General features: G+C 40.7%; 2 protein-coding genes across 2 annotated transcripts; both read right to left on the bottom strand.

Annotated features, from left to right (window-relative positions):
* Positions 1-1,389: 1,389 nt before the first annotated feature.
* Positions 1,390-13,459, bottom strand: LOC123501172 (kinesin-like protein KIF28P). The gene is made up of 9 exons (XM_045249824.1): positions 13,321-13,459; positions 12,697-12,758; positions 7,767-7,893; positions 7,159-7,356; positions 6,465-6,597; positions 5,889-6,071; positions 5,547-5,762; positions 4,061-4,126; positions 1,390-1,529 (listed from the first exon to the last, which is right to left on the bottom strand). The coding sequence occupies exons 3-9, from the start codon at positions 7,812-7,814 to the stop codon at positions 1,390-1,392; spliced, it is 984 nt and encodes a 327-aa protein (XP_045105759.1). The 5' UTR covers positions 7,815-7,893; positions 12,697-12,758; positions 13,321-13,459.
* Positions 13,360-14,824, bottom strand: LOC123507151. Its single transcript, XM_045259800.1, has 2 exons — positions 14,228-14,824; positions 13,360-13,544 (listed from the first exon to the last, which is right to left on the bottom strand). Exons 1-2 carry the CDS (start codon positions 14,358-14,360, stop codon positions 13,360-13,362), a joined length of 318 nt encoding a protein of 105 aa, XP_045115735.1. The 5' UTR covers positions 14,361-14,824.
* Positions 14,825-15,378: the final 554 nt, after the last annotated feature.

Raw genomic sequence — 15,378 nt, 5'->3', positions numbered from 1 at the left:
GTAAATTCGATATGCGGTAAGGTTTTCAGGAACGCATATGTACCGTATAACGAGGACTTACTGTATATTGGAAGTAAGAGATTATTTGAAAGAGAAAAGCCAGATGTAATGTGTATCGTTGAAACAAAACTGAGAAAAGAGATCCATGTCAACTTTAAAGAGGAAGGTTATAATCATAGAATACCTGGAGGAAGGACAGGAAGGATAAAGGGGGAGGAGTGCTAATAATGGTTCGTGATAACATATGTGTGGAGGATGTGCAATATGAAGAGGATAAAGTGGAAGTACTGGGAGTAACAATCTAAACAAAAGATTTGAAGAAAAGGAAAATTATAGTCACTTATGTTCCACCAAAGACTAATACATGGGGATCAGAAGAGCATAAAGATATGTAAAGAGGCGATAAAGTGCCTAGATAACATGATAAGAAGAGATAGAAGAATACTCTTAGTTGAAGACTTTAACTGTAAAAAATAAACTGGAGAGAGATGGAAGTAATGGAAAATGCTGGGCAGTGAAGTGAGAAAGTGTTACAGCTAACTATGGTTAATACAATGGACCAATGGGTGGAGGAGTCCACAAGGTACAGGGGGGAAGAAGAACCATCGTTGCTTGACTTGGTCTTCACAAAGAAACCAGAGTCCCCTCAATCATACAATACCTTAGTCCAATGGGGAAAAGTGATCATGTGACAGTAGAGATACAAATGCAGGAGGAAGACGAGATAAGTTACAGAGAGGACTATAAAGGAGAGAGATTAAATTATGCAAGAGCGGATTTTGAAAAATTAAGGAGTTATTTTGCTGATATTGAGTGGAGTAATATTATGTGCAGGAAGACTGTACAAGAGAAATATGATATATTCTTACAAAAATACTATGAAGGAGTAAAAAAGTTTGTTCCTGTTTATAGAGTTCAGAAAAAATACATGCTTGGTACAATGCTAGATGCTTACAAGCAAAATATGCAAAGGATAAAGCGTGGAAGAAACTTTTAAAGCAGGGAAATGACTATAATAGTCGGCAGTACAAAGATACTAGAAATGAATATATTAGAGTAAGGAGAGAGGAAGAAAGAAAGTTTGAGAAAGATGTAGTGGATAAAAAACAAGGATGAACCCAAACTTATCTACAAGTTTAAGGAATAAGGAAACAATTGAAAAAAATAATTAAAGAAGGAAAGACATACCAAACAGAGAAAGAAATGTGTGAAATAATGAATGAGAACTTCAAAACGGTATTCACTGAAGATGATGATTTCACAGAACCTAATAGGACATTGGAGTGGACGCCTAAAAAGGAAAATGAACCAGTAGTTAAAACCGAAGATGATACGGTAGTTAACCAGATAACGAGCGTAAGTCCGTCAGGTGCAGAACCAGTAAATAACTTAGAGATGAAGGTAGATGCCTTGCGTGATTGTGTCTACGATTTGTTGCAGGAAGTTAGAGAGAACAGGGAGAGGCCTGCGAGTGTCCCTGTTAAATGCCTCATGAAGCCCCGTGACATCCCCGTCCTTGAACTGCGTCACTTGAGTGGAGTAGGAGTTGGCCGGTTAGCTGTTTTTTTTTCTCACAGGTGGAAAGTTGCTCAATAGATAATAGAGAGGCAACAGATAGTTAAAATGCGTGTGGAAGCCCCATTAGCTTTACTGGTGCAAACGGTAGTGGAGAAGGAAGTAACCTGGGCACAATTTAAGCAATATCTTACAAAGGAGCTCACGGACCAGAATGAGGAAAGGTTATTTGATTCTCTGAATGATTTAAAATATTCGGTGAAGGACGACCCCATCGAGTTTATGACAAGGTTGAAATGTAAACTAGCTTTGGTTACCGTAAGGACCGATGCTGATGACGTGCCGTCTCAGGACAGGTTGATTAAGAGCAAACTAATAAAAGGAATGCCGAGAGACTGCAGGGAAAGATTAGATCATTTTTTTATGAAGGAGGGGCAACTGATCAAGGGCAACAAAAAATGGGATAAAAAGGCCCACTTGGTTGCCAGTTCCCTTAAAAGTCAAGAGAGTTAACCAAAATTTAGGGACAAATTACTTGAGACCTCCTCTTAAAGGAAGTCAAGTCATAGGAAGGTGGAACAACAGAAGCAGGCTGAGAGTTCCAGAGTTTACCAGAGAAAGGTATGAATGATTAAGAATACTGGTTGACTCTTGTATTAGAGAGTTGGACAGAATAGGGATGAGAGGAAGAAGAAAGCCTTGTGCAATGAGGCCGCAGGAGGAGGGAAGCATGCAGTTAGCAAGATTAGTAGAGACGTTAGCATGAAAATAGTGACAAAAGACAGAAAGAGATGCAACATTTCGGCAGTGAGAAAGAGGCTGAAGACAGTCAGTTAGAAGAGGGAGTTGATGAGACGAAAAGTTTTGATTCCACCCTCTCTAATAAAGCTGTGTGAGCAGAACGCCCTCAAACATGCGAAGAGCACAAGGATGGATAAGGCCCTTGTACAGAGTTAGCAGTTGAAGGGCGAGAAAAATTGGCGGAGACGCCGCAGAACGCCTAACTTCATAGAAGCAGTTTTAGCAAGAGATGAGATGTGAAGTTTCCAGTTAAGATTATGAGCAAAGGACAGACCGAGGATATTCAGTGTGGAAGAGGGAGACAGTTGAGTGTCACTGAAGAAGAGGGTTTAGTTGTCTGGAAGATTGTTTCGAGTTGATAGATGGAGGAATTGAGTTTTTGAGGCATTGAAAACTACTAATTTTTTTCTGCCCCAATCGGAAATCTTAGAAAGATCAGAAGTCAGACGTTCTCTGGCGTCCCTGCGTGATCTGATAACTTCATGATCGTCTCTGAAAGAACGTGGAAATATGTAAGTATCATCAGCGTAGGATTGGATAGGGCAAGAAGTTTGGCTGAGAAGATCATTAATGAATGATAGAAGGAGAGTGGGTGATAGGACAGAACCCTGAGGAACACCACTGTTAATAAATTTAAGAGAAGAACAGTGGCCGTCTACCACGGCTGCAATAGAACGAAAGGAAACTTGAGATAAAGTTGCAGAAAGAAGGATAGAAACCGTAAGAGTGCAGTCTTGAAATTAAAGCTTTGTGCCAGACTCTATCAAAAGCTTTTGGTATGTCTAACGTGACATCAAAAGTTTCACCGAAATCTCTAAAAGAGGATGACTAAGACTCAGTAAGGAACACCAGAAGATCACCAGTAGAGCGACCTTGATGGAAGCTATACTGGCGATCAGATAGAAGATTGTGAAGTGATAGATGTTTAAGAATCTTCCTATTGAGGATTGATTAAAAAACTTTAGACAAGCAAGAGACTATAGAACGGTAGTTTGTGGGATGAGAACGGTCACCCTTTTTTATAACAGGCTGATTGTAAGCCAACTTCCAGCAAGAAGGAAAGGTAGAAGTCGATAGACATAGTTGAAAGAGTTTGGCCAAGCAAGGTGCAAGCACTGAAGCACAGTTTTGAGAACAATAGGAGGGACCCCATCAGGTGCCTTCCGAGGGTTTAGGCCAGTAAGGGCATGGAAAACATCATTACGAAGAACTTTAATTGTAGGCATGAAAAGTCAGAGGGAGGAGGAGAGGAGGAATAATCCCAGGATCATCCAAGGTGGAGTTGTTACCAAAGGTTTGAGAGAAGAGTTCAGCTTTAGAAACAGAAGAGATGGCAGTGGTGCCATCAGGATGAAATAAAGGAGGAAAGATGAAGAGATAAAGTTATTGGAAATGTTTTTGGACAGATGTCAGGAGTCACGAGTGGAGTTTGAGTTTGAAAGATTTTGACATTTTCTATTTATGAAAGAGTGCTTGGCAAGTTGAAGAACAGACTTGGCATGATTCTGAGCAGAAATATAAAGTGCATGAGATTCAGAAGATGGAAGGCTCAAGTACCTTTTGTGGGCAACATCTTTATCATGTATAACACAAGAACAGGTTGTGTTAAACCAAGGTTTAGACGGTTGAGAAAAGAATGAGGAATGTACGCCTCCATGCTAGACACTATCACCTCTTTTATGCACATAGAGATGGGTCTCTGACACAGAAGCAGTAATCATTCCAAGGAAAATCAGCATAATACCTCGATCCTCACATCCCCCCAACTGGCAGAGGCAAAACGCCAGAGTGACCTCCATTTTGGGTGATCCTGAGGAGGAATTGGAGAAATAGGACAAGATACAGAAATGAGATTGTGATCGGAGGAGCCCGACGGAGAAGATAGGGTAACAGCATAAGCAGAAGGATTAGAGGTAAGGAAAAAATCAAGAATGTTGGGTGTATCTCCAAGACGGTCAGGAATACGAGTAGGGTGCTGCACCAGTTGCTCTAGGTCACGGAGGATAGCAAAGTTAAAGGCTAGTTCACCAGGATGGTCAATGAAGGGAGAGGAAAGCCAAAGCTGGTGGTGAACATTGAAATCTTAAAAAATGGAGATCTCTATGAAAGGGTAGAGGGACAGATGTGCTCCACTTTGGAAGTCAAATAGTCAAAGAATTTACTATAATCAGAGGAGTTAGGGGAGAGATAGACAGCACAGATAAATTTGGTAGTGACTATCAAGTCTAAGCCAGATGGTGGAAAACTCAAAAGATTCGAGAGCGTGGGCAAGAGAGCAAGTTAAGTCATAGCGCACATAGACGCAACATCCAACTTTGGAGCGAGAATGAGGATAGAGAAAGTAGAAGGGAACAGAGAAAGGGTTACTGTCAGTTGCCTCAGACAGCAGCTGTATTTCGGTGAGGAAAAGAAGATGAGGTATAGTGAAGGAGAGGTGGTGTTCTACAGATTGAAAATTAGATCTAAGACTGCGAAGTTAATGACGAAAAAGTCGAGGAGGTGTCAAGACATTTTGGGTCGCCAGCAAGAGAGCAGTCCGACCTGGGGACATTTTTGGTCCCCTCCCCAGAACGGGACTCCGAGGATGGATTTGGAGTCGCCATTTTGAATTTTGAATTTTAAGGGAAGGGTGTGTATGTGTGTGTGATAAGTGCATGTAGTTTTGTGTGAAGGAGAGTTATCTTTGGAGGGCAGGCTGTGACTGCCCCCTTGAGTTGTGAGACACAAAGGGAAACGTTCAGTGAGATCACAACTAGCTTTAATGGAAAGTTCACAGCACTCCCTGAACTAGTGCTGTTAGACCTCGCTGGGAGTAAATTATCGTTTCGGTAGGTGTCTACTACCTCCTCGTAATAACAATTTATAAAATAGTTAACGACGTTGAAAAGATAGACAAGCAAGACCTGGTGTTGGTGGCAGATGAAGCTGGAAGGACAAGAGAACATGCAAAGAAGATCAGGAAGAGGCAGTGTGTGTAAGTTATTGGAAAATAAAGTTCTCCACATAGAACGGTGGAAAAATGGAATACATTGAGTGATGAAGTTGTTACAGCACATAATATACATAGCTTTAAAGAAATATTAGATCAGTGGAGATATGGAGACAGGACACTATGAGCCCCTCTCGAACCCTTTACAATACAACTATGTAAATACAACTAGGTAATTACACACACACACACACACACACACACACACACACACACACACACACACCACACACACACACACCAGCCAGATCCACCAAGTTCACAACGGCCTGCTTTGCTGTTTCTTGTCCAGCATTGTTTTTGAATTTCTGTATGACGGTGATGCCAACGATGGTGTGGGCGCGGGATGAGGTGGCGTTCATGTTGGTGGAGGCGATGGTGCGGTTGACGGTGCCCTCGTTCATCTTCTGCTCAATTTCGTTGTAGTTGGTGACCAGAGCCAGCTTGAGGCCTTCAGCTGTTCAGAAGGTTGTTTGGGTGTGATTTACCCTTCAATGCTGGGACACATTTTACCTTGAGATATGAGTACGATTAAACGATTCTATTGACATTCATCAGTTCCTGTCGTCACAATAGTACTTACCATAGAAGCCTTTCTTCGGGTGTTGGCGGACCTTGAGGCCTTTCTTGCTCTTGGTGGGGTTGAGCAGGTCATGAACTACCTCATTGTAGATCTCCAACATGCTGAACCTCACTTCAAACTCCTTCTCCTCTGTGTTTTGTGTGATGCCATTAAATAAATCGTTACAGAACAATGGCACGATTCCTGAAAGTTTAGGAATAGATTTTTTATTGTTTTTTTTCCTTTCTTTACACTGTGTTGTATGTTTCTTTCTTTGTCCATCCATCTGTTTTCCATTCATTTCTTTCTCTCACTTTCAAGAATCAGGATACATTGACGATCCTTGTATGTGTTTCATGAAATTGTAACATTCTTTTGATTTCACGTGATGGATATGCAGAACTTTTAAGAGAACCATGCAGGCTTTCAACAACTCAACAACTATCTATGGTTAAGGGCAACAAAAGGGCTAAAAAAAAAAAAAAAAAAAAAAAAAAAAAGGTGACAGTCTCCAAAGAATGCAGTCAAAAGGTTCATCCAAAATTTTGAGGAGAAACATCTGAAAACACCTATGAAATGTGGACTTTTTTTTTTTACCTTTATTGGATCCATATCCAATGAGAGACCAAGATTTTCCCGAGCCTGTCTGCCCATAAGCGAACAGTGTGGAGTTATAACCAGCCCAGGCGTTTGCTAAGACTCCACCTCCCAGATCATTGTACACCGTGTTCTGTCAAAAGGCGAAGAAAGCTTAGCATTTATAGTGACAGTTCTTAATGGTGATGAACAGGAAAATGTAATGAGGATGATAAAGGGAAGAAGAAAAAAGATAATGGTAATGATGAAAAGGAAGATGATGATATTGATGATGAAGAGAAGGAAAAGATGGTGATGATGAGAAGAGGCCAAGCTAATGATGATGAATGATGAAGAGAAAAGAAAAGTTGATAATGATGACTCCAAGAGGATGATAATAATGACCAGCAGAAATAACCAGAATGTGATTTTGATGACAACAATGATAGCAATAACCATAGGTGGTCGTTACCGTCACAGATCATCACGCTAACGCCATCAGATTATAGCAGCTATCCGATGACATTTTTTCTGAGTTATTAGTTAATCGATATCGTGAATACTTCTGGGTCCAAATTAGAGTATAACTGATAATCTTAGTTTTATATTCCAGATTAGCGTAAGAATGACCTGCCTCTCTCTCTCTCTCTCTCTCTCTCTCTCTCTCTCTCTCTCTCTCTCTCTCTCTCTCTCTCTCTCTCTCTCTCTCTCTCACCTGATCAGCATACTTGGAGTTGGGTGACTGCTTGGCAAAGTAGCCATTGGGCTCCTCCTTGCAGCCGTCAAAGCTCCAGTAAGAGTAGTCGTAGGTGAAGGACTTGACATCGGCCGAGTCATCAGGGTTGGTGACCGTGGTGATATTTCCCTTCATGCTCACTACGCACTTGGCCTTTCGTCCCAGCTCCCGCTTATTGTGTGCCAGAGTTAAGGGGAATGCTGATGGAATAGGAAACTAAAGATAGTGATGAAAATAACTTGATAGGAAAAGGAATAGAATAGATAGAAGCAAAGGTGTGTGTGTGTGTGTGTGTGTGTGTGTGTGTGTGTGTGTGTGTGTGTGTGTGTGTGTGTGTGTGTGTTGGTTTCCTTGAACGTGTATTGATATCTTAACAAAATATTGGACAATGATTATTCCACCTACTTGGATGTTAGGATTATTTAATTGTTGTTTGCTTTTCTTTCTAATTTTATGTTTCTTTTGTATTTTGTGGTCAATAAACTTACTGTGTGTGTGTGTGTGTGTGTGTGTGTGTGTGTGTGTGTGTGTGTGTGTGTGTGTGTGTTCTCTCCCAAAGATCTCATTCTTGGCATTAAAAAGGATATCATTGGCCGGACCCAAACCGCCACCTTCACATTCTCTTCTTCAGCCATTGTAGTGGTGCCTTCCTTCCTTCCTTCCTTCCTTCCCTAGCAATGCTCCTCACTCAGGCAGCCTCAGCTCTCCTCACGCCTGCAACACACACAGCAATCAAATTCACTCATGCATTTGTAGAATAAAATGGGTAGGGGAACATGGAATGACACTAAGAAAGTTGTGGGTTAATTTCACACGCCGTGACTGTTGACCAGTGATATCTGTTTTCTAAAATCCCTGAAGTTGACATGACACTGTAGCCAAAAATAAGAACAAGAAGGCTGCTTCATCAAGTAGAGAGTTTCATTACCACAGGTTAGACGCCCTTTAAAGGAATCTGCTGCTTTTATCCCTTAATGGATCAGATAAGGGGTTTTAGAGCTCCCAGTTAGTACAGGAACCCATTTTGTATACGTAGCAGTGCATGTAGTACAAGATAGGAGGTTTAATACCTACTAAAGTCCGCGAACGTGTTTTTCACTCTAAAATGCAAGAGATGGGAGGTGTTACAGCTATCTCTTAAGCACACGGATAGGAAGTTTCTTTCTCATACAGCTTGGTTATTGGATAATAATATGGAAAAAAAAAGTCTCCGGTAGCGTGACTGTTAAGTCACGCGCATTCCACTAAAATACTCCCCCACCACAGACCACCCGGAATAAAAAGGTGTCATAGGAGAGTTAGGAGATAAGGGAGATAAAGAAGAGAAGGAGGGGAGTAAGTAAAAGCAAAGACAAGAACAGGATGAGTAAGAGAAGGAAGGAGTCAGATGAGTGGGTGACTGGATGCACGGGAAGTTGAGTGAGTGGGAGTGAGTGAGTCGAGTGAGAAGAGCAAAGAGTGAGTGAGTGAGGGAGTACATGATAACAGCCAGAAGGGATCATGGAGAGGGAAACGAGTGCCAGGGACCTCTCACGTCCTGCACTGGCAAACATACTCACCACTGTCACAAATTAAAGTAGAAAAAAAAAAAAAAAATTTGACTCGCACAATGAAGCAAAAGGAAAGGCTGAATATTGACAAAGGGGCCACAGTGGTACTACAGTGGAACCATGCGTGCTTTGGGGTCAGAGGGGTCTCCAAGGGCACGGTTCGAATCCTGTCCACGGTCCGAGTGTAGGTTGGGCTTCCTCACTCAGGGCAACGGCCCACCTTTAGCGGGTGGGCTTTAAGATAGGAGGTACCCCAAAAGTATCCCTTTGCCCATAAATTCCCGTGAAAAGCCCACATGGTATAAATAAAGGAAAATAAAAAAGCATCATTTGCAAAATTTATGTATATTTATTCTAAAATTATATCGGTTAAGGATATGTAAATATGATGAATTATACTGAAGATAATGATAGTTCAGTAAAGTTGGAATCCCTGATATATATCATTCCAACTTAAATGAACTATCATTGTCTTCAGTATAGTTCATCGTATTTATGCGTAACTGATATAATATCAAAACAAATACACATAAATTTTGCTAATGATGTTTTATTATGGATAACATAGGGATTAGATAAAGAAATATAATTCACGACTTCGCCATCTATATAAATGCAGAGCCGTACATATTTGACAGATAAAGATTGAGATGCAAGTTACGCTTTCACTAAACAGAGAAGCAGGGTTGCTTGACGCCTCACTCAAGAGCTCGTGCTCAAGAACTTTCAAGAACTGGTCAAAGTTTTTTGTTTTTTTATGGCTGGATGTCCTTACAATGAGTAGCCTATGCCATGGTCAGTAACCCACCTCAGTTGTACATACAAATACTCCGCGATGTGGTTAGGCGGGGGTAATAAAGCGTTGGTGATTAACTAAAACGATATATATATATATATATATATATATATATATATATATATATATATATATATATATATATATATATATATATATATATATATATATATATATATATATATATATATATATATATATATATATATATATATATATATATATATATATATATATATATATATATATATATATATATATATATATATATATATATATATAACGGTGTCACATAATGATGTACGTCGTACTTGTAATTGATTCTTTAATTATTATTATATTTGTATGTATACATGTATGTATAAGCGTTGGCACCCAAGGATTCTACATGGGTGGGTAGACATGATCACACTAACCTACGTCACAGTGTGTTGGAACTTTTCACAACCTATTTCGATTGCCATCCATATATTCGGTTGCATCTACTTTATATCATATAAGTGATCTGTACGTTTACCTTTTATGTAATACATCTTAACATGCATACTTCTGAGTCATAAGTAACTTTCCTTTACCTAATTCATGTAATTAGATGACTATATCCGTCGCTATATTCATGTATAGTGATAAATTCCGGTGTTAGCACTTTTCGAGGCACGCAGGCCTCCGAGGGCTGGCCTGAATAGAGTCTTGTGAGGATGCTAGGCGTGATCACGCCAGGGACATAGGTCTGTCCTGCATCTGTCACGTTCTTCTGTAAAGGGTTTTGGTATCTGCGTATTTATTATAGCGTGAAGTGTTGCTCTTAATGAACAATACTCATCAGTATGGCCCTCGAGCGGTAAAAGACAATCACTGTCTTTTGATACCCAGGAATTTAAGAAAACCCATTAGTACATTTAGTACTTATATTTATAGTTTATTATACACTTTCACGTAAGTACTGAGCCGAAGAGTACTGAATCTCAGCACCGTGATTATCTATTTGTCACTGCCCTTGTCATCACAATTAAGTCACTTAAACACTGTCACGTGCACTTATTACCTACCTTAAACAAGACTCAGATAATTGTCTTAGTGCGAATGTTCGTGTCAGAGTTCACACACACACATGTTCCGTTGCGCACACCGCGCTGGTCACCCGCTGGTCAGATCGGAGTACTCATCTTGACTGCCCGGTGGCATTCCTATTAAGGTCCTCGTGATCACGTGATAGGGTGTGGATAGGGTGTGACATCGTAGGTGATAGGTTTCACAGGAACATATCACATGTGAATTATTCTATCAAGCTATTGCCTATTCGACCAGTTTAACATTTACAGATATTTATGATTATTATATTATTGCTTGTATTAGCCTTTTCCTAACTAATTATTTTCCAAGAAACTAGGAGTGAAAATCATAATTAGACACTTTTCCAGCGGGCATCAGAATAGGAAATTTCTATCTAAGCTTCTAGAAGGTTCTGGGCTACAGTTATGATGGTTCTCTACACGATGTGCTAACACTTCTCGCCCCAAACCTCTGTATCTAATTGTAAATACATATGTATAAGTTATATTCACCTGAAGAATCACAGAAACACTCCCAAGTGACTTTACTTACAATAAGACGGTAAGAACTAATTAATAACCTTCCGGGGTGATTCATAATTCACTCCGTCCGGAACACTGGTGGTAGCTTACTGAGATATGAATACTCAACTCAATTGTTAAGTGTAGTATAAACAACAGTGGTCAAAATGAAGTGAAGAACGGACACATTAAACGGGAAAATAATGGTATGAAACGGCGGGGCACCAGCAAGGTACTGAGACGGAGCTGAGCGGCCAGTGACGTTGTTTATATGACTTTCCTGACCTGCGAGACAAAAGGAATACTCTCCTTCCAAAACACTCTGGCTTGTTTCACCCATCCTGCCACTCCCAAGCAGTGATGTTAATTGTACGACAATTATCGTATTTGTACGATAATATGGCTGTTTGTACGATGTACGATACATAGGTAAGAATCGTACACCAATATACGATAATTGAGTGGCAAAGTGTTTTTTATTTTTATATTTGTAATAAGGTACTGTAATAATTGTGTAAAGAAAAAAATATCGATGTCAACATTTCAGAGAGAGAGAGAGGGGCTGGGGACTGGGGAGGGAAGGAAAAAGGAGAGAGACGCTGTCAGTCACAGTCAGTGTCAAGTGACAAAATGATCTTATTAGTGTGACTCTTAGTGTTAGTATGGTGAAGGGCGAGTTTTCCTTCTCTTATCATATGTTCTATTTGACGTATAACGGTATGAAAAACAAAACATTCTCATTATGTGGCACTAATGGGCAACAATAAATAAAGGAATAAATAATAAGGGTTTTCCAGTGTAGGTTGTGTTGCGGAGAGTGATGGACTGACGATTGACTGATACGTTGACCCCTTGGAGATACATGCACATTGACACTGTACGTAAGCTTTTATCAATATATAGTTTTAATATATATATATATATATATATATATATATATATATATATATATATATATATATATATATATATATATATATATATATATATATATATATATATATATATATATATATATACATACACACACACACACACACACACACTTTGTGTAACCTTTGTATGTGTAGTATGTCATTTGCATATGAAAATGAATGAAAATTAATGAAATGTTCAATACAGTGTATAATGCAGTTCTGATGTGTGTATATTATTTTTCCGTTGGATGTACGATAATATTAGGCAAAATACGATAATTCTGGTGGTTCGGTACGACAATGTGGGCTAGAAAAGTTAACATCACTGCTCCCAAGATCACTTCTCTTATCACAAAAGAGGAGACTTAGGAGACACAGGGTGAAATCTAATATAATTTAAAAGGGTCCCCTCTGTCTTATCAAATCATCAGAGATTCTTGGCAAAGACATCATCGGCGCAGTCGTTCTCGCGCAGACCATCACTTCACCCCATATAAAGGACCTCATCGTCTGTAGAGAAGTTTCTCATGAAGAAAGAAGGTCTTCCAAGTGGCGGACGACCAGCGTAACGAGTTGATTCACCCGACTAGCGCAAACACTGTTAGAGTTTAGGAATTACCCCGCCGTTTTTGCAGTGAGACGACGCTGCGTGTGTAAAAATAAAACTAATTTATATTTACCTCTCAGACTCCATTTTCTTTTCAGCCCAGTAGAAGCACATCTTCCCATTTTCTTTTGAGTGCTGTAGGAGTAATTCAGACAAATCTGTTACTGCCTTCTAAACTTAAACATTGATAATTTTTCATATAACTAACAATACTAAAAACATTTCTTTCAGGTAAATAACGCCTTTGACCGTTGGAAATATACTGAAGTGTGTAATTACTACCTAATTAAGAGGGAATTGCTAACACTACTTTATATATATCCCTGGAATCATGCCAAGTCTGTTTTTCAATTTGCCAAACACTCTTTCATAAATAGAAAATGTCAAAATCTTTCAAACTCCAACTCCCCTCGTGACTTCTGGTATCTGGCCAAAAACATCAACAACTTTACTTCTTCATCTTTCCCTCCTTTATTTTATCCTGATGGCACCACTGCCACCTCATCTGTCTCCAAAGCTGATCTCTTTTCTCAAACCTAAAAACTCCACCTTGGATGATTCTGGGCCAATGAGGCACGAGTGATAGTTTCTCCTTGTATTAAGTTATGGCATCTCAGTGAGGCTTTCTTTTCACTCTTTTTGTTGCCCTTCGCTAGTGCCCCTTTTGTCATATAGAAAACATCATTCAAGCTCTTACCACTGTCTCTTATTCTCCCTCCTCCTGAGAGTCATACCACTAATTTTGGCGCAGGTGGGCGGTGTGGTGATGCCAGTTCGGGTGGTGGGTGGTGGCGTGGCAAGGGGCACTGTCTCCGTCGGGATGGTTGGCGTTGATGAGGTAGAGGCACGAGCTGCACTGCTCACACCCACTCTGGAGCAAGGCTTCCCGTCCTCCTCCACCCCAACTAGTGCCACTGTTACCTGGAGATTGGTGAGTACTGTTTGATAGATTGATAGATGAATGGATAAGCAGATAAAAAGATAGACAAATAAACCCGCCTGCTGATCATGTCAGAGTCCTGCACCTGCCCACCAGATCCACCGGTCCAAGCACATCGAGGGGATCTATGTGCTGGGGTGTGAACGAGGCAGTGGCTTCATCCATCCTCGGATACAACAACAGCTCCAGACCCACGACATTTCCTCCTGCACCATCCACACTCCCACCACAGCCACAACCACGAGCCCGGCCCCACCACCCACACCCTGGAGCAAAGGGAGTCGTCCACTTCAGAGCATGCGGAGTGGCCTGACAGTGGAGGAGGGCCCCACACCTCACTGGCAGAGGAGAACGTTGAGCACATCCTCTTAGGTGAGGAGTGGCTGCAGGGAAGCAAGTGTACCAGGATTGCTCACTTAACACTCCTATGCTCTCTGCAACGTCCATCATTTCTTTTCATAATACAGGAATCCCAATCAAGTTTCTTTTCTCTCTTTACTTTAGATATTCAATAGGAACTACTATTATGCAAATCCTTGCTAATGTTACACTGCTGACACTTGACCTCTGTTTCATTTGTGCAGAAAATGAGTCTGGGAGAAGCACTACATCCTCCAACACCACTGTAGGGAGGAGGGAGGTGATGACTTCCACTGCCACCCACCTGTTCCAACCTGAGAGTGATGGGCCACACCCTTGTCCTGGCCAGGTCCTCCTTCCAGGTGGTGGGGCTCCATCCCTTCACTTCCTACTGGTTCCTGCTCCTGCCTCACTACAAGGGTGTGCTGGGTGTGCATTCCAACATGCAGTCTTTTACAACACCACAGGATGGTGAGCTTTTGGGCACATGGCCTCACCTGTGTTAGGGCTGGCACCTCAGTAGAGGATGCTTTTTTTTCTTTTTGGGTTTTGTTTTTTGTTCCCCTTGGCCAGCATCCCACATATATATATAAAAATTTTCAAGTGAACAAAGGTATGGTGTTAAGAGAAAGAAAATACTTGCCTTGTCTGTTAACTGAAATATATTCAAGGTTGCTTGCTTGTTTGATTAGAGTACTTAATGGTTGTAAATTAATAGCTCCTCTAATCAAGGAAATTCTTTAGAGACATTATCATTAGAATTTCTTCAGTATAATGAGAGATGCATCACTTAGCTCTGTTCCTGGTGTTGGCAGTGCCTGCAGGGTGGCCAGTGCTCTCAAGGTGGTGGGCCGCCAGAGTGGGGCAGGACACATATGCCCTCACCCTTCACTGGCGACCACTGCCCCACACCTTGCCCACGGCATCATCAACAGGTATCAGGTGAGTGCTGGAATGTTCACCTCCACACACTTGTATAATTCACACACACACACACACACACACACACACACACACACACACACACACACACACACGGTTTTGATAAAGTACCACATCAGAGATTACTATGGAAAATTAAAAACATAGCTGGCTTACAGGGAAAATTACATTAAGCCCCCGCACTTGGCAAATTAATTAGTCTGGCGAAACTACCTCCAAATGCGAATTTCGCCAAGCACGAGTTCTTTATACCATATAAATTACCTAAAAAAAATGCCTCAATCAGTCTTTGGTCATTGCCAAAATCCCTCTTTTGACCCCTAAAATACCTTTTTTCGAGCTGAAATAAAATGTTTTGCCTTCACATAATAGAACACATGTACAAAACAGACCAATAAACAATAAATAAAGCTAATAAGACATGATATAAAAGTTATAACTCCCGTTTTTCCACCCGTTTCTCTCGCTCACTTTCATCCTTGCCGCCACCACCATTGTCCTTACCCCACCGGT

This window comes from Portunus trituberculatus, chromosome 2 (genome assembly GCF_017591435.1).
Source record: "Portunus trituberculatus isolate SZX2019 chromosome 2, ASM1759143v1, whole genome shotgun sequence".
Classification (NCBI taxonomy): Eukaryota; Metazoa; Arthropoda; class Malacostraca; order Decapoda; family Portunidae; genus Portunus; species Portunus trituberculatus.
The sequence above is the reverse complement of the archived record's forward strand: the minus strand, read 5'-3'. Positions and strand labels throughout refer to the sequence as shown.